Genomic DNA, 15657 nt, shown 5'->3' on the forward strand with positions numbered 1-15657 from the left:
GATTTTTTGTAACCGACCCAGCATCCGATGCAGACATCCAAATTGAAATCCGTCATATATATAATTAGATGCAAATAAGGTAAATACCGGATGAATCTGGACCGTGCTCACCCCCTATGGTAAATAGAGGATAAATTTTTCGTCTGTTTCAATTGAATTTGCGAGTCATAATGAGCCAAGGCCGGTTTGATCATTTAGTTCGAGGTTTTGAGGTTGCGCTAAAGGACAAAACTAATATAGAGCCTTTTTTGTTATAGGTCTGCACCCCCAAGTCGGGTATAAAAACTCCAAAAAGCATTGCTAATAATTCAAGCTTTGTCCAAGTCATAATTCCTTGGCTAGTTAGTTTCCTACTGATGTTAGTAATTAGTAGCCTAATAAAGTTATAAGTTGCTATCTCCCTTTTAAGAAAAAGAAGATACTTTTCATGCACCGCTTTTCATGAGATGGATATAGTATTCTTTTCAATCATTTAAAGGGGCGGCAGATTCTATTAGGGTGGTGGTGAATAGGGTAAAAAGGGTCACTACACGGTAATTCAAAGTGCTCCTTGTGAAAAAAATTGAAAATGACTAATTAACTCTTACATAGTTTAGTGTTGATAAATTAGTTTAGTGTTGATAATCTAGTTTAGTTTTGATAATCAAATTTCACTTATATTAACTCTAAAACAAATCAAAATCAGATTTTTAGAGTTAAAAAAAAAGTTTAGAGGAGAAGAAAAGAAAAACTTTTGTGATATTTGTGAAACCCTAGATTTTAATTCACTCAACCAAAATGAGTGATTCCAGTGACAAATTTGAGATGGGTAAATCTCTAAATTAGTTCTCATTAGCTTTTTGTCGCTCAAAATTATCTAAAGTACGTAAAAAAATCGAAACTTTTAAAATTTCAGAAGAACTTACGGTTGGAATTTAGCTCGTTACCAACCGTAACTTGCGGTTCCAAAAGTATCGAATACCAACCGTAACTGGTTCAATTTGGGGAAAACCCAATCGTAATACCAGTTACAGTTGGTAGAATGACAACATATAGCAACCGTAACAAATTACGGTTGGTAACTAATGAATCGGGATCAACCGTAACTAACTTACGGTTGGTAAGGTTATTTGAGTTACAAGTCGTAACTCAAATACGGTTGATAACAATGATGCAATTATAAACCGTAAAAAGAAAATGAAACATCCAGGACAAATTATGGTTCGTAACTTAAGTAACGAGACCAACCGTAAGTAATTTACGGTTGCAAAAAAAAAATCGTAACTGAACATTTTATCTCAAAATCAAGAACTTACTGTTGGTATTTGAGTTAAATGAACCGTAACATCAACCAAATCTATAGTTACGGTTCCAATTGGAGTTATTACCAACTGTATCTCACATGCAACACAGAAATTTCAATTTTAATTTTGATCCAAAACCCTAATTTTTGATACAAAACTAACTTAAATCATACACAATAAACTAAACCCTAACTGGGTTTTTCGAAATATAGTTTTCAATCGACGATTATCAATTTTTCAAATCGAGGATGATGAAAATTTCAATTTTAATGGAGGAGGAGAAGAGAAGAGATCTGATTCCATTAGGTTAATTAGTCCATTTAAGATGAAAAAGGTAATCTAGTCAATTTACACCCCCTATAAGACATCTCCTAACCAACTAGAGGGACATTGTTATCACACTTGTCGCCCCTCTAATGGAACATGCCGCCCCTTTAACAGAATTGATTATTTTTTATGCTCGATCAAACAATAAGATTATCGACAACAAAGGAGGGCGATCATTGAAGAGTAATGAACATTAATTGATCTTCAATCTTATTAACATCATTTGTTTCCCGAGACTAAGATCAACACACTATCTGAGTATTCTAAACGAAGTTTCTTATTAGGTTACATGATTTTATGTACATTTTCTAGATCAATACCAAGATGATCAACCTATAAGTATGTTTACTTTAATTATAAAGCTAAACAACATAATATGAAAGCAAATTAAATAACACAGACACAGAAAGTTTTGTTAATGAAGAAGTCTTATAGAGAAACCCCGGAACCTGTTTTAGATTTGAATTCAACCGTAAAATTTGATTTGCATGTACTCTTACGTCTAGGTTTAACTGAATTCAACCGTAAAATTTGATTTGCATGTACTCTTACGTCTAGGATTAGTTGAATCAAACCGTAAAATTGGATTTGAATATTGTATTACGTCTAAGTTTAGTCGAATCAAACCGTAATTTTAATTAAATTAAATTAAAATTAACAAAATAAGGGTTGTTTGGTCATTTCAAAATTATTTGAGATAAGGGGTTTTTGAAATTACTTATGGGTGACCCTTTTTGTCCTATTAGGTGACACCCCTCTAATGGAATGCGACGCCCCAATAATAGCCTTCATATTAAATGGTGCATCCTAGGGGTGTAAATAATATCCGAAAATACTCGGCCTGTCTGTACCCGCCTGAACCTACCTGTACCCGAAGTAGCCCAAAGCCTGTTATGGCCCGTCACGGGCCGCCTGGCCTGGCCTGGATTAATTTATTGGGTGGGCTCGGGTTTTGCAATCAATTATGATGCCCGGCCTGATACCCGGCCTGAAAGCTTTTTATATGCCATCAATCATTTAGTATCCTCTTTAAAAGACTTAAAAATTACCATTTTATAACTGTCAGATGTGTATCTAGAAAAATAAAATATATAGTCGTTTTTAATTATAATTAACCTTTTCAAAACATTAATAGTTTATTGTACTCTAATTAATTATTTATTATAAGCTAAAATAAAAAGTTTGTCATTGTACTTTAAATATAAAATAATACTATCACTTATGATATACGATGCAATGTGAGAAAGAAAAGGATATTGTATTAAAAATAAATAAATTTAATACCATCCATTTGAAAATTTAAACTTAAAAAAAAAATAGTGGCCTGTCCGGCCCGATCTGGCCTGCCCATTGTGTATGGGGAAAAACGAGACCTCGGTTTTTGGGAAAGTGAAGAGTCGACCGTGCTGTCGAGACTCCTCAGCCGGGCAAAATGTTAATCCTCACACAGATGCACCGCTGCAAAGGGGGTGCTTAGATTCGGGAAATCAATCTGTATGACTCCGGCCTAAACCAAGACAATGGCCGTTCCAGAGTCAATTCGGTCGCAAAGAGGGAGATGGGTTGATCAGTAGGAGGGAAGATGAGAGTTGTGTGGGATCAGTGATGATCAAGGGTTGTGGGTGTGTTGAAGGTTTCTGCAATATTGCTGAACTGCTGAAGTTGAGTTATGTGAATAAGTTTATATCGAGTTGTTGACGGATAATGATGATAATCGATGATTGATGATATGTCCTCGATTTAGACTTATTTATATTGCAAGAATGATGTGCCACTGATCCCTGTAAGTGTAACGGTTTCTTGAGTGAAAGAGTGGGAAAGTGGGAGATCTTGGTAAAGTCAGTTCCATATCATGCGGAGACTTGAATGATCGTGCACCCACTACTTTTCTAACTCCTTCAACCGTTTACACAACTTACGCACATTTCTCGTTGTGGATGAATCCACGTGCCGTAGACCGTCAGACCAAAACCCTAAGTGATATCCCTCCATTTTTAACGTGGTTGATATTTCACGAATCGTGGAGTCTGCAAGGCATGCGTGTATTAGTTAGTCAGTTGTTTACTAATTTAGACTGTGAGTCTAGTTTTGTTGAATCGAGCATAAGTGGTGAATGCCCAGTGATTCATGGATTGAACATGTAGTTCTCTGAGATGTCAATGAATTACTAACTAGAGAGCGACTGAGCAAGTATTGCTCAACTCGACGAATTGCTGAATATTGAGAGTTTGTCGAGCAATTGAGCAAGTATTGCTCAATTCAACGAATTTGATAATTTTGGCATGCAACTGAGCAAGTGTTGCTCAATTCAACAAACTACTGATGAATTACTGAACATTGATGGTTGGATCAATATTCGATCAACTGAGCAAGTATTGCTCAATTCGACGAATTATTTACTAGTGTCGTGACCCAATAAAATATTAATCAAAAATATTGGTGAATTACCGAATATTATTAATTTGGATGTTGACTGCTGAATCAACATTATTTTGTGTTTGAACTTGCTCAGAATGGTGATTCGTGGAGCGTTTGTTCGAAACCCTAATTTTTATCAATCCTTCATCAATTGGCGAATTGCTGAAAATTGGTCATGAGTGAGGAGGGACCGACCACATGGGATGATGAACATCCATGGATGCCCAGTGCTCGAGTGAGCACGCACCAGGGTTCTCAGTTTGAGAGTTGGTGAAAGAACGATGATTAAATGCAGGTTTCATCATTTATTGAAATATTGCTGGATTCTGCATTAGGTGATAAAAACTAGGTATGAGAGACGAGTACCGACCAAGAGATCATGGGACCGGCTCTTGGTGGTCACGATACCAGTTGTTGGTCATTTGGAGAATCCCCCAATTGGTTGGAGAGAGTTCGGGCCCAGTATGAGCAATTGAGAATATTATGTCAGAATTATGAAAACATGTGGAACCGGCCTTGTGCAAGCCCTAGGAATGACCCTGGTCGGTCATGAAGGCATGCACGTGTTTCTGTGGTGTCCGTGTTTCCATACTGAGGGTTTCAGTATTTTCTGATGCGCGTTCGAGCAATATCGTGAATTTTCAGAAGAGTTTCATCTTGACTGAAAATTCTCGATTTTTGTTGGAATGAGCATGTATGCTCAATTCTTCAATATTTTGAAAATATTAACTTTTAATATTTAAAATTGCCGTGAGAGACTAGCTAGTCGTGTGACTATGTTGGCTTTTGGTTTTTCGTGATTTGAGCAATATTTGAGAAATATGGAGAAATCATGAATTTGCTCAAACCCAGGAGTTTCATGAATTGAGGAAAATAATAATTATGCAAGATTAGGGATTGCAAGGTGTGGGACCGACCACGGCTAGGGCATGGCCGGCCGGCTAGGTTGCCCGGTCCCGCACACCTTTCCCTATTTTATTATTTTTCATGAATCCTTGAAATTATGGAGAATCCTTGAAGTTATGGAGAATCCACGAGTTTTTGTTGAAACGGAGGAGTTTCGTGAGATTAGAGAATAATAATTATAAAAATCTAAGGATTGTGAGGTGTGGGACCTGCCACGGCTTACGGGCCAGTTAGGTTGCCCGGTCCCGCACACCTCTCCTTATTTTGTAATATTATTTCGTGAATCCACGAAGTTGCTAAAACCAAGGAATTTTCGTGAGTTCACGAAATAACCAAAAATAAGGAAAATAATGGGAGGCACGAACTGACCATGGCTAGGGCACGGCCGACCGGCCGGATGGTGGGCCCGGCTTTGGGCGCCTCTCATTATTTTATTAATATTTATTATTTTCTCCTGTTTTGCGAAGGATTCCTCATTATTTCATATTTTTGGACACTCGTTCGTGCATCCGGGTGCTCAGTCGTGCATCATTGTCGAGTACACTCACACCATTTTTGTGGGGCTTACTCAGTGATGGTCCAGATGCCCGGTTGTTGAGTATTTATTACTAATCTATGAATTCAGTGGAGAATAATTCATGAAACTGAGTAATAAAAATGAATATTTATTTATTATTATCAGCTGTGGATTCGACTACGAATTCAAAATAATAAAACAAGCATTACCATCTTATGGGATCGTGGATTCGACCATAGAATCAGAGTGATTAAGATTATCTATTACCATTTCATGAGATCATTGGATTCGGTCATGAAATCGGGGTAACGAGATAGCACAGTTGTTTTATTGCCATTCTATGAGATCAAGCCGTGGATTCGATCATGGAATTGGAGCAATTGTTATTGCCATTCCATGGGATCAGGTCGTGGATTCGACCATGGAATAGGAGCAATTGTTATTGCCATTCCATGGGATCAGGCCGTGGATTCGACCATGGGATAGGAGCAATTGTTATTGCCATTCCATGGGATCAGGCCGTGGATTCGACCCTGGAATAGGAGAAATTGTTATTTCCATTCCATGGGATCAGGCTGTGGATTCGACCATGGAATAGGAGCAATAATAGATTATTTTGTGAACTCAGTGATGAATGTCGCGGCAGAATTAACATATTGCAGAAAAGATATTATCCAGTTAAAGCGTCACATCCATTCTGAAGGGTGCATAGTCAGGGAGTCACAGTGTTGTTTACGACCTGAAGGCGTTAGTGCTCTCAATCTATGGAGAACCGCCTGAATCTATACACGGTCTCTCCACATAATCAGGGAACAGTGAGTGTCACCGACGTCCTGAAGGCGTCCGCCGCCCAACTATTCTTCTATGTGGAGGTGGGTCTCTCTCCTGCAGTCAGGGAACAATGAATATCACCGACGTCCTGAAGGCGTTAAGCTCTCAATCTACGGAGAACCGCCCAATTATGTTATTCTGCACAGAGGCCACGATGAAATGCCAGGGATCGAAACGCTCAGCTAGTGGAGGCTTTTCGAAAACATACTCATCATGGCTTCGTAAAATATGAATCGTTGCATGCTTGAAAGCCGTGTCAAAAACATGCCTCATCATTTTACGGTTTTTCCCTTTGTTGAAAATCCACCATCAACACCCGTATAAAAAACGGACTTTGGACGAATTTTGGGTAGCAAATTATCTACTTTTACCCGGCCTACCCGACCTGAATTTTTTTACAGGCTCGCAAATCTCAAGCCTGACCTGCCCGGCCTGTCTTAATTTTTGGGCTGGGCGGCCTAGCCTGCCCGAATTTACACCCCTAATGAATCCGCCACCTTTTTATTTCACATGGGATTATTAGTCGGGATAATCATTTGGTACACTTATCATTTCCGGTAGCAAAAAGAAAAGTCCTCCAACTTGCGAGGTACCAACTGTATGTTCTCTTTGTTAGAAATCTGTCTTTGCAGAAAATACAAAAATGAAGGATGGAAAGCATGCCACGTTGCTACACGTGCCAGTGGCAAGCAAATGGTCGTTTTATTGGTAAGTAAATTGGGTTGGTATCTCCCTCCGCCAGTGAGTCGGGACCGACGAGGATGATGAAATAAACAAAGAGATGTTGGGGCTACGAACCAAAAGAAAAGCAATGTCATGTCTTCTCTCTAGAATCCTCGTTAGCAGCAGCAACACTTCTCATCGTCAAATCTCAACTCCAGTATTTCCCTCCAAATCTCCCTCATCAATTACAAATCCTATTTCATTCACCGCGGTAATCTCTTAGAAATCTAACCCTTCTTCTTCTCTTTCGTATTTCCACAGTGTACTTAAACTAAATTTGATTCATATTTTAGGGTGTTTTAAGTTCGTACTCGAAGGCTCGCGGAATCTGTTCAAGGGTTGGTAATTCGATGGGTGATAAAGATAATGTAATCTCAACTATTGAGACTTTACAAAACCCTGAACCTGTTACTTATCTCTCTCAGAGAGATGCAGCTGAAATCGATGAAGTTCTTATGGGTCCTCTTGGGTTTAGTGTTGATCAGTTGATGGTTAGTGAGTTAAGATTTGTGTTATCTTACTTATAAATTATTATTGTTTGCTTACAAGTTCAGTTTCATTTTTGGCTGATTTTTGTTGTAATTTTGTTTTTATTTGAAGGAATTAGCAGGTTTGAGTGTTGCGACGTCAATTGCCGAGGTAATTTGTTTCTTTTTGCATTCTTTTCCTTAAAGAATTTACTAAGTTTTGAAGGATTTGATCATTTTTGAGATCATTAGTGTATGTCTTTTAAAAGCTTAACAGTTAACACCTAAGTGGGTGCCTGAATTTTGATTGCAATTTGCAGGGACTAATGCTTACAGATTGGCTTGTATCTTTTCATTTAGCATCACAGCTCTGTGGATACCTATAGAACACGTTTTCAAACTTTCCAGCTAAATGCAACCTTAAATTGGAGTTTTACTTATTGCTAAAGGGTTTAGGTTTAATCTTAGGTTACGTATGCTAGCACCATGACTCTTAGAAGTCTGATTATCATTTCAGGTTTATGGGTCTTTCCAGCTGCTTTATTATACTGCACGATAGGTTGCTTTTCGCTTTTTTTTTCTTTCCAGTCTTAACATTTTGTTGGTCTATCAGGTGTACAAACCAAGTGAGTACAAACGCGTTCTTGCTATTTGTGGTCCAGGAAACAATGGCGGTGATGGCCTTGTGGCTGCTCGTCATCTTCATCACTTTGGTTATGCGCCATTTATTTGTTATCCCAAGCGTACTCCAAAGGCTCTCTATTGTGGTTTGGTTACTCAGGTATTGTAAAAATATTATTTTGTTCAACCTTATTCTTTTGGGTTGTCTCCAGTAAATGCTTATCAGAAGCTGTAATACTGTAGCTGGAATCGCTCGCAGTCCCTTTTCTGTCAGTTGAAGATCTGCCTGTGGACTTGTCAAATGATTTTGATATCATCATAGACGCAATGTTTGGATTCTCCTTTCATGGTAAATGTTCCTTCTCCTCATATGAGTGTATATAGTTTTTTGGCCTGCACATGATTGCATCTGGAGTGGAAGCACACCTACCTCCATATATTTACGGAGAAGCAACTGATAATTGTGTTATACCACTGTTTGGATCAACAATTTCAATCCTGTTAAATTAATCAATTTTACCTGGTCAATTTCTTTTTCTTTTTTCAAGAGGCATGTATTAGGTTGTAAAACCACACTGCTTATCTCTAGATTAGTTACAGATGTGTATGGAGCGTCCAAAATCCAAATATGCTATATCGTAGAGGCTTCTTTTATAGGTATTAAATAAAATGAAGCTATTGCAGGTGCGCCAAGACCGCCCTTTGATGACCTCATCCATAAGCTGGTATGTTTGCACAGTCATGATCAGACTCGTCAGAGATTACCCGTCATTGTATCTGTAGATATCCCCTCTGGTTGGCATGTTGAAGAAGGGGACACTGGTGGTGAAGGGATTAAGCCTGACATGCTGGTCTGCCTCTGATGATAACTATATGTGTTTCTACTTTCTAGTCAACCGTTTTTGTAGCTTCTAATACAATTCCCCAATGGAAGTTACTGTAGGTTTCACTGACTGCTCCAAAGCTGTGCGCCAAGAAATTTTCTGGTTCCCATCACTTCTTGGGCGGTAGATTTGTTCCGCCTACTATTGCAGAGAAATATCAACTCCAGCTTCCACCTTATATCGGCACTTCCATGTGTGTTCGGATTGGAAAGCCTCCGAAAGTTGATATATCTGCTCTAAGAGAAAACTATGTTTCGCCAGCATTTCTCGAGGATCAACTGGAGGCCGACCCTATAGATCAAGTATTAAGCAGTCCTCCTTATTATGGTTGATTGACTGATCAATTTTCTTCTGTTTAAGCTTTCTTTCTGATAACCTATGAACATCATTTACCTTACAGCAACATGCCGCTTGATGATTCTATGATTAACTTGTTTAACTAAACTGCGAAAGTTGTAATTTGTATCCTTCACTATTCTCTCTAAAGTGTATCTTAAGGTTTCTGTAATCATGTTGCAGTTTCGCAAATGGTTTGACGATGCGCTGGTCGCTGGTTTGCATGAACCGAATGCAATGGCCTTGTCGACTTCAAACAAGAATGGAAAACCGTACAGCTCCTCTTTTTTGCTCACTGCTTTATTTTTTTATATATTTGATTCTGTTGGTGGTGAACTGTTTGAACCTCTTCTTTTGTTGATGCAAACTGTACATCTGTGGATTTACCAAATCCATTCGTCGTGTTACTTCTGTAGGTCATCACGGATGGTCTTGCTAAAAGGAGTTGATAAGGAAGGCTTTGTTTGGTTAGTACTACTTTCATCATTATAATATCTCAGCTCTGCTAGGTCATTGTGCGCCCAAAACTTGGGGGATGACGTGAATTCTTGCATGGCTTCTGATTTCAGGTACACCAATTATGAAAGTCAGAAGGGGCATGACTTATCAGACAATCCTCGTGCATCTCTTCTTTTCTATTGGGATGGTCTTAATCGCCAGGTTAATCATGGCACTCGTAATATACTGCTCATTTTGTAGCAGAGTTTTTTGAGATACCCTCTTTTTGGATGGGTAACCTGTACTTGAAATTGAACCCATGGCCCTCGTTGATTAGAACAAAAATAGAACATATATAGAATCAAAGGGGTGTTCTTCTTGTTACTCTGAAGGCGATCTGCTATAGATTTTTCACATCATGCATCCAGCAAGCTTTGGTATTTTGAAGACCGTGCTTGTGTGTATAACTCGTGTTATATGCCTTCAGAAACATAGCTAACCTTTAGGGTCTATAATCTCTGGAATGTAAATACAATGCGAACATGATCACAAGTTTGATCATTTTCTCAGACCATTTCTGTGAAGTGTCTGTGGATGTTAAACGGTTTACAAAATGATTTGCAGGTAAGAGTGGAAGGACCTGTGCAGAAAGTTCCTGAGGAGGAGTCAGAGAATTACTTCCACAGCCGTCCTCGTGGAAGCCAGATTGGGGCAATAGTTAGCAAGCAGGTGAGTTGGTTTCTTATTAGTGTATTTCTGTTAGATCTAAAGTAAAATGTTGCTCAATTGAAGTTCTATGTTTGTTTTTCACAGAGTAGTATTGTACCTGGGAGGGAAGTACTTTACCAAGAATATGAGGACTTGGAAAATAGATTTTCTGATGGGTCAGTTCAATAAGCGTTTTATCACTCCCAACTTAATCTATATTCAATATGCTTGCAACATATTTCTTTCTAATCTACTTCATTGCTATTGGTGTTATATATTCTACAATATTCAATGAATCTCACTATTTAATATGTACTTTGTGGATGTACAGAACCATCATTCCTAAACCAAAGCATTGGGGAGGATATAGATTAAAACCAGAGCTTGTTGAGTTTTGGCAGGGACAACCATCACGATTGCATGATAGGTGGGACTATCTCACCTCTTTCAGTTCTTTTACTTACTAACTAGATTTTTATTTGAACTGCAATAGAATGTTATTCATAATGTCATTATTTCTTTTGCTCTCAACAGGTTGCAGTATTCTCTTCGAGAAATTGATGGTAAATGGGCATGGAAAGTTGACCGCTTGGCACCATGACTAGTATCTTGTTTATGAAATAAAATAAAAAGCAACTCTCCTGCACACTACAATATAAATTTGTAATAAGATGTGCAAACTTTATATTCATGTGCTGAATGAGCTAGTATATTACTGCATACAATAAAGAAACCATAGAGTTGGCCTGAAATCAGATGGGCTTCTCAATTTTCTGAACGTCTTCAGCAGTTGATTATATTCTAGGTCATGATGTCCTAGCACGACTCTGCAGTAAAGTTCTGACTGAATAGTACTGTGTGGGTTGTGGATAAGGTTGGCTTGGTGGAACTGAGGTGGTCCTACAGTGAAATAAACATCAATACAAGTGGGATTGGGGTTTGAAAGTAATCTTGACCAGATGAAGTTTGTGAGCCTTCCCTGATCTTAGCTTTTTTGAAAGGTTAATTTTGAAGAGAATGACTAAACCAGACTAGATCACTTTGTATGTGAGGGGGACTAGACCACTTTTTAGAGCTCAAAAGTGAATTTTCTGAATCTTGTATATCAAAGTTCCTTGAAATTACAATGCATATCATGGAAAAGGCTGAAACAGTGAGCTGTAATACTTCCCTTTCTTCTAATAAAGAGATGGGAATGATAGAAAATTTCCACTCTATTTGTGTCAATAGTACTAGCACAATCATAGAACCTGTGCAGTTGGTGATTTCTAGCTGTTGGAGGTTCCATATGTCTAGCACCTACAGCTTGGCCGATAGAGGGAAATTCTCCTAGATAAACTTTAATCAGTGCTAAGGACTGATTTTCTAGATGAACTTTGTTGTGCGACTCGATGGTGGCAAATGCTTCTTAAATTAGTGGGACTCAAAATGTCTGTCGTTTTGGTTAATATTCGATGGTCCTAGACATCCACTAGTCATATTTAGCTTAATGATTGTTTCGGAACGCTATTTTTATGGTGCCTCATGAAACTTGTTTTTGAATCCTTGATTTCTTATGATCTTAAAAGGCAGTGGCAAAATCAAGTTAAAAGAAAAGAGTGCTACAAGAAATACAGGATACGAAGTTTAACTTTTCGACCAAGTAAAAGTAATCGGTACTTCGTTCCTTCTTTTAGTTGGTTTACAGGATTTTAGTTTTCACATTGTACATGCTACAAAACTGTATCCCCCTTCCAACATAAAACAAGTTAATCAGATTTTTGATATTCCAACTGGTCTAAACTTGCCAATGACTATGCTGTTACTGTAAAACATTGGAAGTCATTTCTCTAACTTCAAATGCGATCTCTGTCATTAGCTCCTGCCCAATAGTAACTTGCATTGTCGGTGCTGATCTTTTCCACAGCTCCTTCTCCTCCTCAATTTGGCTTATACAGAATTTTTAAGGCTACAAGATTGTCACGAACCTTGGTACATCTTTCCTCTGCCCTTCTAGGGATCGATACAAGTACAACTTCTCAACATTGCCTAGCTCATCTCTCTCCTCGTCCAGGACCCCCCTGATCACCTCGACCACAAGCTGTGGCATTCTCAATGCAACCTCTTTGCAGCCTTCCAAAGATAGATTACATGAAGACATCCAAAGGAATCTCATATTGTAATAATGGTGAAGGCCAGCCAACAAAGCTGCATCACCAAATGGGCTGTCTCTGATCTCTAGCTTCTGCAACTTGGGGCACCCCTCGAGTACAAATTTCAATCCCGTGTCGCTGTTCCCAGCAAAAGCAACAGAAAGGGTTCGAACCAATTTTCCATACTCGCCAATCTGACGAAATGCATCATCTGTAAGCAAACCAGATACAGCTAGCCTTGTCAACTTCTTACAGTTCTTGACGATCGCTCCAAATCCTTCGTCCATTGGTTGGCCGGTCAGATGATCAGGTCTGTGGCGCCCCATTATACATAAGCGAAATACCATAAGTTCAGGACAATTTTTTGACATGGCAACAACAGCTGCATTCGTCATCTGTTGGCAAAAATATAGAATCGATCTCAGTTTCCTACAACCCTCAGATATTGCAAGCAGACCCACTTCTGAGACGGGAGTCTCAACATCTTCTTGGGCATGCATGGGGAAGACCCGAAGTTCACGGAGATCGTTACACGTCTCTGCAACAGCTTGAAGTCCTTCATCACATACTGAGTCCAGTACCTGCACAGAGAATAGTAGCAAATCACAAACTCATAGAGAAGTTCTCGAAACCATAACCACATGGACTTGAAGCTTATGGCCACATATTCGCCAATAGACTAAACATGGAACAAAAGCACGTACCCAGAGAGTCTGAAGCTTATGGCAGTAACAGATAACTGACTTTAGTTGCTCCGTATCTATATTGGCATAGCTAAAATTAAGTGAAATCAAATTTGCACACACAGGATATATTGCAGGCAGATATTCTGGTACAATATCCCTGAATCCTGACAGACAAATTAAGGATTTAGAGGACGCAAAAGCGGATAACAACTCCTGCCCTCCATCTCCTTGTATAACAATGTCCGAATTACTGAACGACCCTGTTCCGAGATGCGTAAGATGTGGAGCACGAATCATCAAGCGCTGGAGCTGTCGAATGGAGATGTGCCGATTCAACATAAGCTTTCTCAATGAGGGCGACCGAACCGCCAACTTTTCTAAAGCTTCAAAATTTACAAAGCAGTCTACACAGTCAAAAATTAGAGATTCGAGGCATGTAGAACCAGTTTCCGGAAAACAAGACACCCAATCGACTCCATCATCCATAACCTCTGATTCAATTAGTTCAAGTACTCGAAGTTGTCTGAGAAAACACAATCAATCTCAGTGTCAGTTCACACTCATCCAAAACTAGTCCATATTAACACCACACACCACAATCTAATGGTTAAAGCTCTAGTATCTATTTCTTCAGGACATGGCATAAAACAAATCTACTATCATTAAGTATAGGAAGAAAAAAAAAACAGTAAAATTGAGGGAAAATGAGTATACCTGCAATTGGTGGCTATAACTGAGAGGCCTTTAGTCCCAAACCCCTCACAACAAACAAGAACAAGTTCTTGAAACCCAACAAAAGATTTTGCAATCAGAGCCAAATCTTCATCAGTAATTGATATCCTCTTAAGACATATCTTCTCTAACAACGGATACACAGATGAAAATGAAGAAACCCATGGAGTAAAATGAGCACCCCAATTAGTAGGAAACAAATTAAAATCAGCAAATCTGGGCTTACCTTTTAAGACCAAAGATTTAATTTTTCCAAATCTATTAATAACCCTAAGTGGAGAAACAACATAACAATTCCCAATAAAGAGATCTGCTCTAGATAAAGAATCAGCTTTATACCAAGATTTGCAGACTAAAGAAACTGAATTTCTATCAGTACGAGCTGTTATGAATTGAAGTATGTTCTCTAAAACTATTTCTAGTACTTGATCAGGAGATGGTGATACATAATTAGTTGAGAGCTCAGTAAGAGCTTCTGTTGTTTCTGTAACAAGATCATCAGCATCATCATTCATTGGAGTTTGATAATTATTATTACTGAAGATGGAAACTATTTCAGTTGTATTCCCACCCATTTGTGTTCTCTATTTTTGTTGTTGGATGGATCAAAAATCTGTCTACTCAACTACCAACCACACTAATGCTTATAAACAGTTACTAGGAGAAGAAATGGGTGAGATTGGGCAGGCAGCAGGGAGGCAGATGCAAAACAAGTACTAAGAGACTATGATGGGATTTGACAAAGAGACAGCTAAAGTGTGCACCGTATGAATAACCAATACGTACAGTACATACACCGCCGCAAACAAGTCTTCACAAGGACATTCGAAACTCTGTATTGCGGTTGTAAACCCATGAACCTTAAGATGGTTGTTATTTTGGGTTAATCTCCATGCTGTAAATGATTTTTAGAAGCCAAAACTCACTAAGAAGTACGTAGCTCATCCATTTGTTCCCTCATACTACAAGAAAAGGACTAACCAAATCCAAAGTGGCTTTTGAGTCCTCATCATTCCACCAAAGCAATAAAAACCACATGGATCCCTGACGGATCCAGTAAGTACAGTATAGTTGAGTCAACAAATTCATCTACTTTTGTACTAATATTTTCGCCAATTTTGCAGTAGGGTGCATGTGGTGTGTTACTGAGGTCGGTCAGCTAAATAATACTTATCGGTATCATATTGCATCCATAAATATTACTCCAAGTCTCCAACCACCGGCTAGATTGGCAATTCACGTCACTTAGGACAACCACCTAAGTCTTATGGGAGTGTTAATCTAGCAGCTAGATTAACAGTCACACGTCATCTGGGACCACGGCCTAGCGCTGAACCGTTCATCGCTAAATCTCAGCCGTCAGATTAAAAATAAATCTCCCAGCGCTGAACCATTCCACGAAAAGGTGGTTTTTCCAGCGCTGAATGATTCAGCGTAACTATCTAGCTGCTAGTTCACATGCTAGCAACTGGTAGTAGAGAGAACTAATGTTAACAAATAGGCAAGACTTTTTCTTTGAATTGCAACACATTTCTGCTAATCTAACAGCTCAATCTAGCCGAATTGCAACACATTTCTTCTAATCTAGCAGCTCAATCTATCCCATAAGACTTAGTCTAAGATCGACGACGTGCTAGTATTATCCTTT

The 15657-nt window shown here is 38.7% G+C and overlaps 2 protein-coding genes across 2 annotated transcripts; one reads left to right on the forward strand and one right to left on the reverse strand.

Annotated features, from left to right (window-relative positions):
• The first annotated feature begins 7028 nt into the window (after window positions 1-7028).
• Window positions 7029-11237, forward strand: LOC113289423 (pyridoxine/pyridoxamine 5'-phosphate oxidase 1, chloroplastic-like). Its single transcript, XM_026538673.1, has 14 exons — window positions 7029-7216; window positions 7299-7496; window positions 7606-7644; window positions 8086-8253; window positions 8337-8442; window positions 8778-8944; window positions 9037-9279; window positions 9497-9585; window positions 9730-9780; window positions 9883-9973; window positions 10376-10480; window positions 10565-10635; window positions 10791-10886; window positions 10994-11237. Exons 1-14 carry the CDS (start codon window positions 7064-7066, stop codon window positions 11058-11060), a joined length of 1644 nt encoding a protein of 547 aa, XP_026394458.1. The 5' UTR covers window positions 7029-7063; the 3' UTR covers window positions 11061-11237.
• An 833-nt stretch (window positions 11238-12070) lies between these two features.
• LOC113289424 (transport inhibitor response 1-like protein) lies at window positions 12071-14906 on the reverse strand. Its single transcript, XM_026538674.1, has 3 exons — window positions 13992-14906; window positions 13296-13800; window positions 12071-13172 (listed from the first exon to the last, which is right to left on the reverse strand). Exons 1-3 carry the CDS (start codon window positions 14582-14584, stop codon window positions 12408-12410), a joined length of 1863 nt encoding a protein of 620 aa, XP_026394459.1. The 5' UTR covers window positions 14585-14906; the 3' UTR covers window positions 12071-12407.
• Between the last annotated feature and the right edge of the window lie 751 nt (window positions 14907-15657).

The sequence above is a fragment of the Papaver somniferum genome, chromosome 6 (assembly GCF_003573695.1).
Source record: "Papaver somniferum cultivar HN1 chromosome 6, ASM357369v1, whole genome shotgun sequence".
Classification (NCBI taxonomy): Eukaryota; Viridiplantae; Streptophyta; class Magnoliopsida; order Ranunculales; family Papaveraceae; genus Papaver; species Papaver somniferum.

Bases quoted from the DNA above. Each gene is read 5' to 3' on its own strand.
- LOC113289423 (XM_026538673.1), top strand. From the start codon at position 7,064: ATGTTGGGGCTACGAACCAAAAGAAAAGCAATGTCATGTCTTCTCTCT. The intron at 7,497-7,605 runs GTTAGTGAGTTA...TTTTATTTGAAG, and splicing joins TTAGTGTTGATCAGTTGATG to GAATTAGCAGGTTTGAGTGT. The intron at 9,974-10,375 runs GTTAATCATGGC...AATGATTTGCAG, and splicing joins GGGATGGTCTTAATCGCCAG to GTAAGAGTGGAAGGACCTGT.
- LOC113289424 (XM_026538674.1), bottom strand. From the start codon at position 14,584: ATGGGTGGGAATACAACTGAAATAGTTTCCATCTTCAGTAATAATAAT. The intron at 13,801-13,991 runs GTATACTCATTT...GTGTTTTCTCAG, and splicing joins GTTATAGCCACCAATTGCAG to ACAACTTCGAGTACTTGAAC. The intron at 13,173-13,295 runs GTACGTGCTTTT...TTCTCTGTGCAG, and splicing joins ATAAGCTTCAGACTCTCTGG to GTACTGGACTCAGTATGTGA.